Raw genomic sequence first — 18,321 nt, 5'->3', positions numbered from 1 at the left:
GTGTGCGTCGTTCCCAACACATGGAGGAAATGAAATGCAGGAGAACAGAGGAAATGACTGTTTAAACAGAGAGACTGAGGGACCTGTCGAAAACACCACCGTGAACATTTCATTTCATTGCACACCATGCTGCTTATATAGTTTTCGAGGGAGTTTTCGTCAAACGAAGGCAGAGAGAAGGCAAAGAGGCGAGCGCTTGAGTTTGAGTTTTCTTCAGCCCTTCAAATTTAACGACAGCTGTCCTTTAGTCTCTATGTCGGGCAGGATTTATAACACCACTGGTTATTTAATGAATGAATGAATGAATGAATGAATGAATGAATTAAATACATTTTATGCAGCCACAAAAGTAGACGCCCCCTAGTGGTTATTCATTATAATTTTTACTTCCACATTGGCGTCCTCGGGAAGAACCGGTCTATTGCCCTAACAAAAACAGCACATTGTTAATCAAGCATTTTTCAGAATATATTATATTAAGTGCAGCTCTATTAATCCCTGTGGAAAGAAGAAAGTCTGAATGCACTGGAGCTGAAGAAAATGTGCATGCATTTGTATTTCTTTTGTGTCATTATCATAATTACAAACAAGCTCATCTTATGCGATGTGTTCTTGAATTACTGGTTTATTTGATATTTCTACCAGGTGGAATACAATTTAATTGTAAATTCCAAGAGGCAGAGAATCAAATTCAACCCCAAAGCAAACATTTCATACACATTTCTTTCATGGTTTTTTTTCTGTTTGACAAGGAAAGTAACACTTGTGTTTTCAGAGAGGCCCCTCACCACAGAAGAACTCCTTCCCCTCAAACCCTTTGCTGCAGAAAACAAACAATTTTGTTTGTTCAATGACTGGAGAGCCATTGTGCTGGTGTTCTGGGGCCCATGCCCGGTGCCCACGGCACACACACACACACACACCACTCTAATGTCACACTCTTTGTGCACCGAGCTGCTGTGCAGGCCAAAGCAACAGGGCTCAAGTGTGTGTGTAAATGTGTTTTGGTGTAGTGGCGGTCGTATGTGTTCGCAGACACTGGCACCACGAGATCACAGATGTTTCACCCCCAAACTTTCACAGCGAAATAAAGCAAGGAAATTACAGAGAAATCCAAGAGAGGGGATTTATATATATATATATATATATAAAAAATAAAAAAAAAGGCAGGAGGAGTGAGAACTCAGCTCTAAGGCCTAATTTCACTGACATTGTCCCTCTACTAATTGCAAAAATCCCTCCATCTCTCCTTCCCTCCCTGTCGTGCGGCTCTGTGGCGCTCCGAGGTAAAAAGGAAGTCGGGTTCTAATTTCATTTTGGTTTGTCTTAGGACAACTCATAGATGTTTAATTCTATCCCAATTTCATGTAATCAGGCGAAAGACTTCCCTAGAGGGAGGGCAACGCAGGCCAGGGCCAGACGTGTGCTATTTCCAAATGTAATTGGTCCACCTTTATTCAGCTCCACCCGATGTTCACGCCGTCTTCTCTTTCTTCTTTATTTATCTTTACATCTCTCTCTCTCATTCCGTCTTTTCCAGTGGCACCGCGTTCTTTTCTTCCCATCGCCTTCCCCGTTTTCCCCTTTGCCATCTTTACCATCCCGTCGCCTCCAGGCAGAGCCGACGTGGTTTGTTATTGTGATTTCATATTTCCTTCTCATCCCTGCCTCTGCAGCCTCTGGACATTGACTACAAAATCCATTATCATTTGTATATTTTAATTATGCAAATGAGAATAGCTCAGCTGGCCTGTTGGAGGCTGCAGGGGAGAAAGCAGGAACTCCATTGCGGGTGATTACAATTCATCCGCTCGTCTCGCTTTAATTGTAACAAGCTAATTACCTTGTTTCCATTTAGTTTGAACAATGCCAAAAAAGTGCCGGGAACAGTGATAGCTTTGGCGAACTCACGTGGTGCTGCTGGCTGACGGGAATGAAGATGACAGCGAGGGAGGGATGAGTGAAAGAGAGGAAAGAAGGAAGGGGAAAGTGAGGTTATTAAAATGTTCCACATCGGTTTGAATTCTGTAGGATAAGACCTACCAGCTGTGAAATGTTTTTAATGCAGCAGCGTTAATGTTACCAGTGCGGGTTAAGTATTGTATTGTAAATAATTATAGCAATAATATAGGGAGCGACAGCAAAATGGCCTTTATGTTGCAGCCTATACCACAGAGTCTGCTGTAGATGTTCCATAATAACAATAATATGGAAGAAGTCTTACGTAAACCTTTGGTTACATAACTGAGTCACTGCAGACTGGGCTGGAGATGTTATCAGGAGTAGAATATTAGTATAGTTTGTGTTGTTTTGTGAAGTTATTGCATCACAAAAGGTGTTTTAGTATCCATAGGTGACAGAGTTCCACTAAACTACTACAGTAAGTGATAAATATCTATATTAATGTTGTGATTTTCTAGTCTTAAAGATCACTAAAAATACTTTAGTGCTGGGTCTGCTTAACTTTTCTGCATTTTGGGTTCATACCTGCAGTTCCATTCAAACTTAGAAGAGGTTCCGTGTCATTCAAGGAATCCTCACACGTGAAGTCGTTTATTAATCTTTTTTGTATCGACTTGTATTCTATAACCAACAAGTTGTACATGTGTGGTTACAATAAGACTTCCTCATATAACCTTAAGTAAGTTTCCTTGGTTACCGTCTTCTTCGTGTTCTCCTTTGACCAAAACAAGAGAGTGCCACCAACTGAGGGAGCATGTCCAGTCAATGCATGTACCGCTATTGAAATGTACAGATAATGAAATATACGTCAAGCAGTATGACCTGGCCCTTACACTACAGTTTTGCCATTCACCCATTCACACTCATTGACTCATACATTACCACAGTGCTCTTTTTCTGTCACACATCTGCCCTACCCATTTACATGGAGAAACTTGGGGTTAAGTGTTTTTCCCAGGGACACATCGGCATGCAGATCACCAGAGCCTGAAATCAAACCCTGACTTTCCAGGTGGAAGACTACCCGCTCTACCACTGATCCACGGCTGCCCTTGTAATGTAATCTGTCAACTCCATTTGTTTTTCTAGTGACAGGCAACTGCATGTGTCTGGTTGGTAAGGAGTAGCTATAATGCTAACCGTTTGTGTGTTTACTTTTGCTGCGTTTCCATCGTGGCACGGTTGGGTTTGGTACAGTATGGTATGGTTTAGTAAGGTAAAGCCCTGTGTCAGGCTTGTGTTTCGACTGAGAACAGTACAGTACAGAATGGTTGGCACCGGTTACTTTGGTACTATTGCTATTGGAAACACAACGTACCGCACCGTACCGAATTGGCTTTTGAAATATGTCATTGTGTGTTATCTTAGCTTACAATATTACTAGTACAAGTCATGTTTCCTTTATTATTCTTGCTCTGCTGTCTTGCAGACACAGGAATCTGAAAACTGATTGATATAGATACAATCACGTTGCTTCTGTGCTTTCAAATATTGTAACAGTTGGTCAGTTGACAACTAGATGCTTCCCTTGTTGCTAAACACTTCTGTGAAAATGAAATTGTATCTGCACCCTGTTCTTTCTGCAGTAGTGGCTGAGATGCAGAAGTGCAGTTCAGCAAAGGAGGTTTTCCAGCGAACACAAATAAAAACCCCAAGTACTTGAACTAAGTCTAGGTTTATCCAACAAAAAGAACAAAGACCAGCCAGCTTTACAGTGCACGACGGGGCTTATCGTGTGCTTGTATCGGAGTACTTGAGACCAGGTTTGTGTTTCTGCCAGAGGTGCTCAGTTTCGTATTCACTCTGTTCAGAGGTTTCTCACTGAAATGAGTCCAGGGCTTCTGGGGATCAAGACCAGGCCTCAGCTGAACAAGATCTCATTATCTCTCCCCCTCACAAAGACCCACACGCACCCATTCACGAGCACATACACACGCACGCTCAAGACGTGTGCACTCCCTCCTGCACACGCCAGCGAGCCGGGTGTCACTCTGAGGGGATTCTGTATGTATGTCACTGATGAAAGCATTCCCTATGTGAAGTGTGCTACAAGTCAAAAGGTCAAATTTGTGAATTTGTCTTTTTTCTTTCAATTTGCTATAAAAAAATGATCCCTTTCACTTAAACACACACACACACACGTTTGCACATAAAAAAGAAATCACCTTCTCTCACATTGTCTCGACTGGGCAGCTTGGCATGCTCCTCTTACCAGCTCCCATCTTCTTTGTGCCCACCTACTTTGTGGTGCCATCAGGGAGAGACTTGAAAGGTATTTGAAACTGTCTTCCTTAATCATTTCCCGGATCCCGCAGGACTTGCTGTGTGTGACGTGACGGAGGAAGGACAGAGACGAGGAGGGAGGCAAAGAGACGGAGGAAGAGGGGCATGTGAACGTCAGTCAAGTCTTCTCCAAAGGTTCAAGAGGAACGCCCAGTGACACAGATGGAAGGATTAGAAACCAAAGCATCCCTCAAGGATATTGAGGCTTGGATTGCTGGATTTCACAAAAGTAAGTTTCAATATGTGTAATTTTAAAGGCGCCACAGGAATTGGTAAAATTATGGAGACCTGAAAAATCTTTATTCCTTTTTAAGTCCAGTTATAATCTCTTTGCAATGAGATACACACTGGGTCATGGACCTCCGTCCTCTCTGTGACATAAGTAGTTGTTTTTTATAGTGACGTCATACCCCACAGAGAATGGCTTAATTCACTCTCTATCTCATCATAGAAATAGTTCATTTAAAAGTTTAACAAACCGAGCCTATGCTTCTAGGCTCGGTTTGTTCTAACTAAGTATACCACATTCTGTTTTATTCCTTTACAGGCAAATTTGGGCCAAACACTCAAAATTAAGTAAAATTAGCTTCACCCTGTGAGCCAGTGAAATGACCACAAGCTAGTTTTTATATTAGACAATAAAAGCTTGCTCAAAAATGTTTAAACTAGGGATTTAATGTATTTTATCAGCATTCATTCTCAGGTCACATGAGTCAAATAGTAATTAATGCCTGTAACGCTTCAGCTTCATTGTGTTGTAATTGTTGTTTTCTTGTTTTTATTTTCATCTGACAAATTTGTGACATCATATTTCACAAACTGGCGACGCTGGGGTGAAACAAAGAAACACAGACCACCCACTGATAATGGGAATCATATTAATCACCTTCTTTTTTTTTTTTTAAATGGACCCAAAAAGAAAGTGAATATTTTGAGTTTGTTCTGCTGATATCACTGCACAACAATACTTCAGTATGTGTCGGGATGGTTTGTTGCCAAGGGTAAATGTTGGGTATAAAAGTTGGCTCTCTAAGTCTGAGACCAGACAGGATATGGTTCATGGGATTTCAGTTGTCACCACCTGATTAAATTTGCTTTCTCAAGTGAGCAGTGACTTTCTATTGCACAGTGGCTGCCCTCAACTTTAGAGTCAGGAGTGAACAACAAGGCGACAGAGAAGTCCAAGCTACTGCTGTCATCCACATTATGTTATTTACCATTATGTTGACATAGTCGTGGTAATCACATTATTTGTCCTGATAAAATCTTTAATATTTCCAGAGAAAATGTCAACAAACTGATCCAGTGTTTGTGGATTATAACCAATATTCTGTCCACTAAATATGAATTGAAAACAAGCAGTACATTGAATTTCTTAAGCAATTGTATTTTATGGGAATATGCAACTGTTATATGCTGAAACATGGGCTGCCTATGTGTTAAATCTTAATCCCAAGAAACCTATGCCATGTAATACATCGAAACATCTGGGGCCAATAATTCCTATTTCTTTTTACTTACATTTGGAGAGTTAGCTTGTATCGCTAAGCTGTGACTACATTAGTATTAGCAAATCACTTTCGATGCCCCTTGTACCCTATTTCTTTATTTTTTTATCTCCTCAATTTAGATTTGTATAGAATTCTCAAGTAACATAAACAAACAACATTACTTACATCCCCTAAGATCAAGAAACATTTAACCTTGCCTCTAACCCTTTGGCATCGAAATCCGCTCTTGGTCATGGCCCCTTTATCCTGTTACGGCTCTCAATTACTTTCTTGTACAGATGTCATGCCATAAGTTAAAGCTGCTGTAAATACCATAGAGTCTTAATGTACAGAGACAGAAAGAGAGCCCTCATTAATACAGTAAGCAGTCATTGCAGATTACCTAGTACAGCAGCTAAGTGACTGGATGCCTATTTGACCTATATGAACCACATTACTGTCAAATGCATCTATACCCATGTTGTTGTGTGCCAGTAAATCCAACATAATCAGTACTTTAACTTGATTTAAACTTGTTTAAAGTGTTGAGACTTTGTCTGTGATATTGTCCAAGTGGAAACAAGAATGTGGCTTGTACCTGGAGGGTTGTTGGTTCAAATCCTGACAGGTAAAGGGCTGGAGAGAAAGGTACCCAACCCCTTTGGGCTTTACTCAGTATCTGCCCAATGGTCCTCGTTCTTGTAAGCTTCTTAGTAGAACCTTTGTAGAAGATAGTTAAATAATGTACAGTGGGAGAATTTCCCTATGGTGACCATTAAAGTAAATAAATAAATGATTACATAAATAGATAAATGGCAATTGTTTTGCTATTAAAAATTGTTCAGGACTGATGTGTCCATTGATCAACTATTTGATTAATGATTTCAGTCCTAGTTACAGACGAGCATTTGTTTGCTTGTGTTTGTTTATGGACAGGGTTTTGTAATTGAGGGCATGGCATGAAAGGGAGCATACACACAAAGTTATTAACAAGGCAATATTTAATTCTCGCAATATGTTAATCAAGTAAGAAATAATCAGGAACATTTGGCATTTAATTAATATGGTGTTTGCAGCGAACATGACTTTAACTAGATTACAATGTGTGATATTAATAATCAGTTCCAGTCCTACCCTTTACATACGATGCATACAGTATACAGGGAATGATGTATAGGTTACATATACTGTACATACGCATACTGCAGCTATTTGTGGAGTGTGTTTGCCTTGTGGCCGAGGGTGAACTTTATGATTCAAGTACATCTCAAGGGCTTATGAAACTGTGATCTGCATCAAACTAATCCTTCATCTCTGAAATGTAGGATTCACACTCTGGCAGTCACTAAGTGTGACTGGTAATGAGATTACTACTTGCCATTAGTTCTGTTTAAAATGTACAAGTTGTACTTTGGTCTGCTTTCTAGAAAACAGGTACATATGGGTGTCCTTATTTTCTGATCAGAACCACAGGACACTGTGCTGTGTTGTATATGTTGTTAGATACTGTTCTTCTGGGTAGATACAGCACCTCCACAACTGCACAAAGTGAGAGAAAACACAGTTTTGTGTTTTTGTTTGGTTGTTGAGGTCTTCCCATTCCATTTCCATCTGTTAGGAGCTATCGACCAAATGGCTGCAACACACACACGCAGGATATTTAAAGATCTGCGCTCGCTTAAATATCTTGTTTGTGGCCTCTGGGTTTAAAGTACAACTCAGAGGTTTATCATAAAGTTGGGATCAGAGAGAGTGGAAGAAGAGAGATATTTAAATCTGTAATGTTCGTTTAGAGATCAGACACTCAAAGAGATCAACTTAAAAAAAAAAAATGTGTCTGGAAAATAACACATTTTTAAATCACCTTAAGATGTATTTATTTTTTTGCACCACACGACCTCACATTTCCTGAACTGAGCTGAACTTGTGCTCAGTGCATCTCAGTCCTGAGCAGTGGGCACTATATGAGCTCCCTCCCTTCTGAAAAGTAAATAATCCAGGGAGTGCAATTCTACAGCAAGAGGAGTGGTTAGAAGGGTTAGAATAGTACCGTTGTGTATAGTATAGAGTATAGTATAGAGTTTCACAATGTTCATCTTATAGCATGAAGTAAACATCCTTTAGATAGTAGTCAAGAGAAGGTCTTTGGGAGGTGGTGCCACCTACATTTCAGAGGCAGACATTTGGCAACAGTGATGATAAAAACCAACACATTCTGTCACCTATACAGGCTCAGGCAAAAACAACAGAGATTAATTAAGCTAAAAGACAGTTCATGCAGCTGTGTAGGATGAACATTCATTCATTTTCTTTTGCTTTATCCTCCACATGAGAGTTGTTTGGTCTGGAGCCAATCCCAGCTGGCATAGGCAGTCAATCACAGGACCAACAATTCTAGCCACTATAGCACAGTGTGAATGATAAGAAAATCATTCTATATTTTTACTTGTGTATATGTATATATATGTATATATATATATATATATATATGTATATCTATATATATATATGTATATATATATATATATATATATATATATATATATATATATATATATACACTAACTGTGATATGAATATTTGGTATAAAGGGTTTCCCACCCATTGAAAAGCATGATTAAGCCAAACAGAATGGGACCCAGGACGAAACTCTGGGGAACACCACAACGCAAATCAACCAAATTTACCCTCCCACTTTAAAAGTATTGTTAAAGGCCTTGTTATCAATGGTATTTTTAAACAACAAGTGAAACTGCACAACCTCCCAACCATCTGCCATTGGCCACATATCATGTCCCATCATTGTGTGTGTGCCACTTTACTTTTTTCATGATAATCTGCTTTAAAAAAGAAAATCACCTCTGCGTGTCACTGCTCCTGCCACACAGAACACTTTCATTGTTTCCTGAGCTGTGCTTTAAGAATCTCATGATTAAAGTTGTGGGCCAATCAGAAAGGCAGAGGGCTGAAGATTACCACTGTAACATCTGGAGGACTATGCTAATGCAATGCATATGTTTTTTCAATATTTAGATTTAGAAGTCAACATGTTCTTAATTTCATATGATGGAGGAAAAGAGGGTGGGTGGAATTGAAGGGATAACTCTCTCTTTTAAAAATAAGTCACAACTGAGTGCAGCTGTCATTATTAACCAAAGTACCATTGATGACAAGAGACCCACCCAAACTCTGCGAGTGTCCCTGAGCACTTAAGAAAACCCAAATAGCCCCATCTGTCAATTTTACACTCAGTGATTCTTACTTAGCGCGCAGAGCCCCTGTAAGTGTAATATGCTGTGGGGATTTTCATAAAAACCCAAATACAGTAGACACGATAAAGACACAAACATATTTATGCTCTGAGCGACGCTTTTTAATCCATGTTTTAGAGTGAAAGCTGGTAAAGGACGAGTATGTCAAGAGTCAGAGGCAGGGTAGTGATGCCAATTCAGGCCAACAGAGCTGAAATCAACATTTTACACTGTTCTCAATGTGTTGCACAGAAATATCCAGTTCATTCTAACAATCAGTGACGTAACTATCTAACTAACCAGACCAGCCTTCAGATCAGTTTATTTTTTTGTTTTTTATCCAAATATATTACTCCTCATGATAGAGACTTAATGACCTTAAAAAACAGAACGTCTCGATCATTTCAGACAGTGTCTGACTTGACATTGGGTTCCACGTGGTTGGTATGATGGTATGTTTTAATGGGTAGGTGATAGGGCTAAATGAATTCCAAATTCAGATATCCATTCAATCTTGGGGGAGAAAGTTCAAACTCAGTTCTTAAAAAACTGTTTTTTAAGGTTAAATATACAGCCTAGGAGTACCTCAGAAGTAATAACCACGCTATTCAATAGAGGGCGCTGTAAGTGCAGCTTGGCTGGCCTATATTGTAAGTCACTTAAATTCCAAATTAAGATTTAGTATTAATGCCCAACAACAGGTTTTCTTCAATCTGAGTGACTGTATATTTACATATGCCCTGATTATCAATCCACAATGTGATCAAATTCAAACTTAAGTCTGATGATTAAATAAGGATATTGTTGTTGTATGAATGAACCTCCGTGCCTTTACACCGTGCTTAGTATTAACCATGTTTTTTTATTCTGTCTTTTATTCATAACATCTGTCATTAGGTTGTGAAAAATAGATTATACAGGGAGAAACTTAATCCTAACCCGAAAACAGATGTGAAAAACATCTTACCGTGTCAAAAGCTCAGTCTGTTGGTATATGGTGTTTGCGTCAGCCGGCACACATTGTTTGCACGTTTATACATTTGGTCATGTGATGCCATGGAAAAACAACATAGGCTCACATTTCTGTGATGTTTAACGCCGTCCGTGTCTCTTTCAGTCCCGATGCTAATCCCATAGTTCCCACTGTTGTAGAAGGGTATTTACGCATCAATGGATCAGCAGTAATTCAGTGGCAGATCAAGCATGATAATAACAATAATAATACTAACAATAATAAGGATTATGGCTTGTTTTGATCTACTAATGTGAGGTTAACATGGCAAAAACAATAATACAGGAGAGAATTGTGTTTGGACGATGGAGAAAAGGTTTTGTTAATGAAAAGTTATTGCAGATAGATGGGAAAGAGCTAAGTGGGAAATGACATGAATGAAAAGAAAATGAAATAAACTTGAATATTACTATTGTGCTCTTAAAAAATCCCCAAATTTTGCCATGTTTTTCCAATGTGTGTCATGATTTTAATACCTCAAGTAGTAAAAAAATGCATTTACTACAATTTCTACAAAAATGATCAAATATTTAATTAAATTAAGTAAAAATTCATTAAAATAACATACATAAAATGTATAATTTATCTTTATAACCTGCTGTGTACAGGTAAATGTATGTGTTATTGTATGCTCTGCGCCTTTGTGATTCAGCCTAAGCAACCACACGCACACACATTTGCAAAGAAAAAAAAGACCGCTTATATTTGTTGTTATTTAAACACCAGAGCAGATAGGGCAGCTGAACAATAATTATTTCCTGGAACAATAATTATTAGCATTTAATTCTGTTGTTTACCATTTTGCCTTGTGGCTTCTCTTTAAACCTGAGCCTCTATCTATAATGGCGAGCCCTTGAGCAGAAATGCATTTAACACAAATATCAAATAATTAAAAATCTAATAATTGAGAAACAAAAGTGCTTTTTTTTGCCTGGGTTGAACATTAATTGCTAGTTAAACACGTGAACTGGTTCTGGCTTTAAACTCCTATTTTACAATGACATTGAGAGTTGAAAATCTCAAAAAATGACTATTAAATGTAGTTTGTAGTCAAAAAATTTGCATTTTATAAAAAGAAAATTTTCGTCTCTTTTTTTTAACAAAATATGAACAACAAATAGAGATCAAATCCTCACAGTATAATCTGTCAGCGATCTTGTCTGCACTGTATGGATGTTTGAGGGGATTACAAGCTGTATCACAGGATTACACAATTACAGCCTGTCCAGGGTGAGTGAGGCCACGCTGATGTGACACTGTGACACACGCACACACAGGATTGCTCAGTTATTCTTCTCAGGACACTGCAATGACTTCCAGTCATTTGGACAGTGTAACCAATGTGTTAACCAGTTTACATCTAAACCTAACTTTAATCTAACCACAATTCAAATCTTAGCCCTAAACTGGTCTCCATGCGGACTACTGGTCCTGACAAGGTCAGTCAGTACCTTTACATGCACAGTTTAATTGAGCTAAGGTGTAGACTGACTAAGACAACCTGCCTAGTCTGACTATACATTTGGAGGAGAAAATCTATTTATTGTCTGACTCGGCCTCCGGAGGTGGCGCTGTATCTCTCCATATCTCTCACAGAAATACAAACAGCGAATGGTGAGATGGATCGCGCTGACTCCAGTCCCGCTAAGCATATACATGCAGGAGTAATCGGACTATGAATCGCATTATCCAGGTATGTTAGTCCGACTAAGACTAGCTCGATTCAAGTCAGACTAACATGTTTACATGACATTAAGAAAACTGAATTATTGTCTTAGTCTGACTAAAATTGGACTTTTAACACAAGAGTTTATGCCAGAAAAGGTCCTAAAGAGGTAAACAAATGCAAGATGCTATTACATGAGTTATTCCTAGAAATCAACACTGAGCTTTAATAGCTTCATCTTTCACTGGCTCAAAATGACATATAGTTCCACAGTTGTTTAGCATCATTATTATTAGTTGGGATTGTTTTCTATTTCTGTGATATTTTAGGTCTCTACCTCCACGCACATTTCCTGAGGCAATTTCAACAATTCACATTCTTCTTAAATGTGCTGTATCATAACTGTTGAGAGATACGGCAAACATTCATGCCACTAACTTTAACTTTGACTTAATTACTTTTATGAGTGTTTGGGGAAGAAATGTTTTCCTGTATCAGTGTAAAAAAACTGATGCATTATCATAAGATTTTGTTTATGTGTATAATTGCAGCAATGTTGAGATCTGCACCTTAAAATATTTTCTGAGGTTTGCCATTTTTTTTTCGCCTCTGTGAATCCTGCTTGTTTTCACCTAAGTGGGACAACATTTTACTCCACAGTGCACTAATGGGATGATCTCATGTTTTTACTAATTGTCTCATGGACAGTAACAGAGTTGTTGTGTTTTTATAACACATCCACAGATTGATATCATGGTTGATGAGGTCATCAGTATCCTCTTATCGCTCTCTCACTTCCTCTGTTTAATTTCTGTGGGAAATCAACTCTTTCCACTCGCCCCCTTTTACTCACCCCCTCTGTTCTCATCATCGGTATCACTCTCTATGTTGCCTGGTGATTAAGCACTAGATTAACCTCCAGTCCTCATCAATAATAGACAAATAGAAAAAGCCCTGGTTCGTCCGCTTCCTGTCTGCAGCACTAATAGAGCCCTTAACGCTCACATTAATGTAGCTCTTGTTTACTTGGAATGGAGATGGACGGACAAGATGGAAAAAAAAGTGGAACGATGTGACACATAAATGCATCAATCATCTGCACATAAACTCACATGGATGTAAAACTGTGAGGCCAAACTAAGTGATTGACACTTCTCTTGGGAGGGTTTTTGTAATACTTTTCTCTGCTGGGACTTGAAGCTGCTAAATGTAGGGTTGCAATCAAAGCTCTTACAAGACAAGTGTATTTATTAGTAAATATCATTACTTGTACTTACTTAAACATACTTATACTAACTTGTACCTCTACTTACTAATACTTACTTATACATGTACTTTGTTATGCATACAGTACATGTACTTAAGCCATGTTTCCGAATATTACCAAAATAACTGGCCCCAACTATTCCATTTTTGGGTACACTTCCCTTGTGGTACCAGAGTACTGGTACGGTCCACTATGGGTGGAGCTAGACCCTCAACAATCAGCTGATTGAGCGACAGAAAAACTGCCCTTGCGACCAGTGTTTCTTCACCGCCTGCAGTCTATTCTTATAACAATCTTGACGTCTTGTTGAGATAAACAGCCAAAAACCGAGCAGGAAAATGTCCTCCGTTGTTGTCTGCCGTGTCACGTTCATCAGTGTCGTTGTTTGTTGTCACGCTCCGTATCTCTTTGACACGGCCAGGTAAAGGTACTGTTCCGACTCGAAACGCAAGCCTGACTGAGGGCTTTGACGTTCCAATTCGTACAGTACTGTACCAAACCGAACTGTACCTTGATGGAAACACAGCTTCAGGGTGTGTTCAGACATGCCTCGTTTAGTGTGGATGAATCAAACTCTACACTGGTTTGTTAGGGTCGGTGTGAATTGGGTCCCAGACTTCTGATGTGGACCACACATTCAAGGTACCTTCAGACCGCTTGCAATGAACTCTGGTATACACACCTTTCACTGAAAGTGTAGTATTTATGGCTACAGACCGTGTTGTCATCTATATCCGCTACTAAGAGGAAGGAAGAACCTTCCTCAATACTTTTTTTGCAATTTATAATGGTGTTTGAGATTTGCCTTTGCGAACATAAACTGAACCTGCTAAAAAAAAAATGAAACAACGTATCAAATATTCATCAGCTGTAGACAAATGAACCAGGTGTGAACACACCCTTATTTATACATACTTATAGTGATATTTACTTGCACCTATACTCAGTTATATTTATACTTCAATTTAAATTAATTTTATTTGTATAGCGCTGAATCATAACATACATTATCTCAAGGCACTGTACATAGACAACATCAAGGAGAGCAGAGAATCCCAACAGTTCACACAATGAGCAAACACTAGGCATCAGTGGAGAGGTAGAAAACTCCCTCTTAACAGGAAGAAATCTCTGACAGAACCAGGCTCAGAGATGTGCAGTCATCTGCCTCGACCGGTTGTGGTGAAAGGAATATGGGGGACAGCGGAGAGGTGGGGGACAGAAAGGAGGGAGAGAAAGGACAAGAGGGACATGAGGTAGAGACAGAAGAGAGAGAGAGAGAGAGACCAGGAGCAGATACACAACAACTGTATCAAGTTACAAGTTTATACAGTCAATGATATCGACTTTTAATTATAGCAATACAATGTAATTTATAAAGCAGCAACAGAGAGTGTTGATAAAAATTATACTAATATTGACTTTTAATTATAGCACAATGATAATGGTGATGATATGTGTGATATGGATAGCCTCGAAAACTGGATCTTGATCCTGCAACCTGCAAGATGAGAATACAGAGAGAGAGAGAGGGAAGGAAGGAAAGACCTTCTTACAATTATCCTGAAACTTATACTCACACTTACACTTATACTCATGAATTATTACTAATTGTATAATAATATATGTAAAAATATAATTAATTGGTTTTATTTTGAGCTGTTTTGATTTGTTTGTTTAAGTTCAGAAAATGTATTATAAACCACAATGAATACTCAAAACTATTTTAGGGTTAATGGGTTAAATATTGTGTAAATGTAGCTTTCTTGTTTATAAACCTGAGGATTTTGCAGTGTTTGACCTAAGTCATATTTACATGTTTCCTCATGTTGTTAACCAAAGCTGCTACTGAATATAAGGGTTCGGTAGAAGTTACTGTACCGCACATATTTACTGTTGTTTTTCATTGTTGTTGTTGTTTCAAGCCATGTTAAACCTAATTATCCCTGCAACACAAACATATAAAGCTCCGGATCAGATTTGAAAAGAGAGGAAAATGGCACAAAGGAAAAAAGAGAGATCGTAGGCAAGCATCACACTGTATGGGGACTATTATCTCTCGTCCATGAGAATCATTCAGTTCTCCGCGGGGTGTCAAAGCGACACATCTCGGCAGGGAGAAGATAACTAACCGAGATGATCTCACAGTATCGCGGCTTAATTTTCTTTACTGGGGAATATTCGGCGGTAATGTAACTTAAATAGGCCATTGTGGAGAAAACTGCATCGTTTTATATGGGACATAAAATCATGGAAACTCACCAAAAAGGAAGATTGGCACTTAGGCCTGCACAATGCGTCGAAATGGATTCTGAATGAATTACCACAAATGTCGTCCCATAAGGCCTGTGCTCAGGATTTTCTTGCCGTGTGCACGTGTGTGAAAACTGCACTTTGTCATTGTTATTAACCTTATGCTCATTGTAGAAGGGAAAGTTTCTTCCTGTTTAAAGCACTCCAAAACACTGGTGGATCGAGGATTAATGTGTATATAATAATATATTGAGAGATATTGAGAAACACAAGCTGGACAATGGGCATATTATATTTTATTTTTTTGGGGGGAATACAAAGCCAGAGATCATTATTGGCCATCTGCCTAAAATAACCTCATAATAGGAGGTAACAATCTGTTTGATCAACTTAAATGGTGTTGAAAGCCAGAGAATAGGATGACTTCATTGTCATTATCTAGGTTTTTGACCATACTGCTTTAACTTTACTGCTGTGCACCCTGCTGAAAGTAGAGGACTGCGAATACTCTAAATAACTACAAATGTTTATCTGTTTGTTTATTAGTTTATTTGTCAGGGATAGTGCAAAAATACATCATAACATTATGACTAACATAACAAATGTCCTCGCATATAGGATTTCTAGCAAAGGCTTTGCAATCCCTCTCCTTAGTCATCACAACTAAAGGCCTAACTCTAACCTTTACCTTAAACCAAATTCTAACCCTAACCCTAAAATCAGGTCTTAAACCCCAAAAAGGCATGGTTTCATGGCTATAGAATTGCCAAAAATGTTCAATGAGTGAGCGTTTTTTTTTTTCATACATACATGTCATTCAGCAGATGCTTTTATCCAAAGGGACTTACAATGGAATTGAGCATAATCAGCCAGGGGTGGAGTCGAACTTGCGACCATTGCAACCATGATGTCTTTCGCACACAGGGTACCGGTCTTAACCACTGAGCCACTCCACCCCCAAGATAACTTACTGAGAAGCTGACGTCACAAACATGCAACACGCTGGTGAATCTTGTCCATGATTGGACGGTTGTTTCTGCGGAAGTCCTGAGGTTCTACTGTAGCTCTCTTTCTCTGCTTTCCGGTATCTATCCATCCAGCTCGCTGTCTTCTACCACTTTACCCTCGCTGGGGTCACACCCTGCACAGATTGCCAGTCCATTGTTTTTGAATTGTTGAATTGATATTACAAATGGTTTAGGAGTTACGGCAATGAGAAGTACGCATTCCAAATTCCAGTCAGCGATGACAGGACTGATAACAGAAGGGTTAAAGAAGTGAGGACCAGCCAAAATGTCCTCACTTTACCAAAATGTTCTCACTCCCTATAGTTTAGATATTTTTTTGGTCCTCACAAAGCCACAAATATTTTTAATGTAATGTGTTTTAATGTGTAATGTAATGGGGCCAGTGTCACCAAAGTGTTATCTCTAACCTTAACCTTGCCACTATTGAAATGTTAGCCCTAAACTTAACCAGTTCCATTCTGCATCTTGGTTTTCAGGTTTTGGTCTCCATGAGGACGACTACTGGTCCTGACAAGATCAGTGTTTATGGCAGATGGGGTCCTAAAGAGGTAACAAATACAAATACACACACACACACAGAGTGAGAGGGAGCGAGAGTGCCCTGCCCCCTCTGACCCTGCCGTCTCTCAGCTTGCCTTTAAAGAGCACTGTAGCGCCCAGCAGTCTGTCTGCTCTGTAGCTAATTGTCTTCGGCCCAGCGTTCACTTTTAACCGTCTCATTACTCATTCCACTTATAATCATAATAACTTCCACAACTTTGCTTGTGTTTAGGGGTCGTTAAAAGTCAAGCAAGCCTTTAATTACAAACCGGGATCATTCAGTAAGTAAAGTTGCATCTCCCAGCTGGTCTGACTGTGCTGCATCCTCAGTCCGTCCCCTGGAAAAACTGCTCCTCGAGTGTGCAGCTCTGAGTACAGAAGTGCTGCTGAAGATCTAAAGGTCACAATTCTCAAGGAGAATAAAAATCAACTTGTACAAACTGACACTTTTTTTTTTATGTTGGAGCGATCCAATCCAATAAAGCACATTTAATAAACAACACAGTTGCGGAAAGGGCTGTACAATGACAACAATAAATGCTCAGACTAGTTTGTTTATTTACAAAGATTGCAAATTGACCAAAGATGGGCACCAAATTCAAAATGGCCGACTTCCTGTTGAGTTTTGGCCATGGTCCCAATAGACTTTTTTGTTCATCTTGGGCTATAAAATGTCTCCACCAAGTTTTGTTTAATTTGGTGCAACTTGGTTTTGGCTTGATCCATCCACGTTTCACTTTAGTGAAGACCCCTGGGTCCAAGCATCATGACAGTATTGTATGCTCCAGAGATTTTAAGCATGTAAACTGCATGCCAGGAACCATTTTGACCCCAGAGAGACTTTAAAACTTTGAAATTTTACATTCAGCTCTGTGTTTCACAATATAGTGGTATTTAGATCTTGTCTCGCCCGGTGACATGCACACAGGAAGTTATTTATGTCAAGACATGGAGGCTTCCTCCATCATTCCAAAAACATGCAGATTTGGGATTAGGTTGACTGGACACTCTAAATGGACCAATTCAATTTTCAATTGTACATCGCCAAATACATTGTCTCAAGGCTCTGTACATGGTAAGACAGAAACCTTTACAATATTATAGAGAGAAAATAAACACAACAGTTCACACAATGAGCAAACACTAGGCATCAGTGCAGATGCAGTGCAAAATTCAATTTTAACTGGATGAAATCTCTTAAAAATGTACAGTATCTGCCTAGACCGGTTGTGGTGAAAGGACAAATGGGGGACAGAAAGGGAAAGAGGGAGGTGAGGTAGAGGCAGAAGAGAGCGATCAGGAGCTATTCAGATATACAATATATATAACAGCTGTCTCTTAAGTTATACATTTAGACAGGACATTTAATGACACAGTGGGATTTCTCTCATGAAATTTATGAGTATCTTAAACTTGTGCGTGCAATCTCTGCCTATATAATCTTAAAATAAATGTTTAATATTTAAAAAAAAAAGTAAAATGGTATTAAGATTATCGTGCAGTCAAACAGTATGTTTATGTATAATTTTTTTAACCTAAATGTTAAATCGTTGATGTAAACATCTGTTT

General features: G+C 38.9%; 1 protein-coding gene across 2 annotated transcripts in view; it reads left to right on the top strand.

Annotated features, from left to right (window-relative positions):
* skor2 (SKI family transcriptional corepressor 2) overlaps nt 1-18,321 on the top strand; it is a 110,665-nt gene that overhangs the window by 77,361 nt on the left and 14,983 nt on the right. For both annotated transcript variants that reach the window (XM_058616444.1, XM_058616442.1), the window contains exons 5-6: nt 4,278-4,474; nt 16,689-16,760. In XM_058616444.1, coding sequence (XP_058472427.1) covers nt 16,738-16,760 — 23 coding nt within the window. In that variant the 5' untranslated portion in view covers nt 4,278-4,474; nt 16,689-16,737. The remainder of the gene's footprint in view (nt 1-4,277; nt 4,475-16,688; nt 16,761-18,321) is intronic.

The sequence above is a fragment of the Solea solea genome, chromosome 19 (assembly GCF_958295425.1).
Source record: "Solea solea chromosome 19, fSolSol10.1, whole genome shotgun sequence".
In the NCBI taxonomy this organism is placed as follows: domain Eukaryota; kingdom Metazoa; phylum Chordata; class Actinopteri; order Pleuronectiformes; family Soleidae; genus Solea; species Solea solea.
This window is presented reverse-complemented; position numbering and strand designations above follow the sequence as displayed.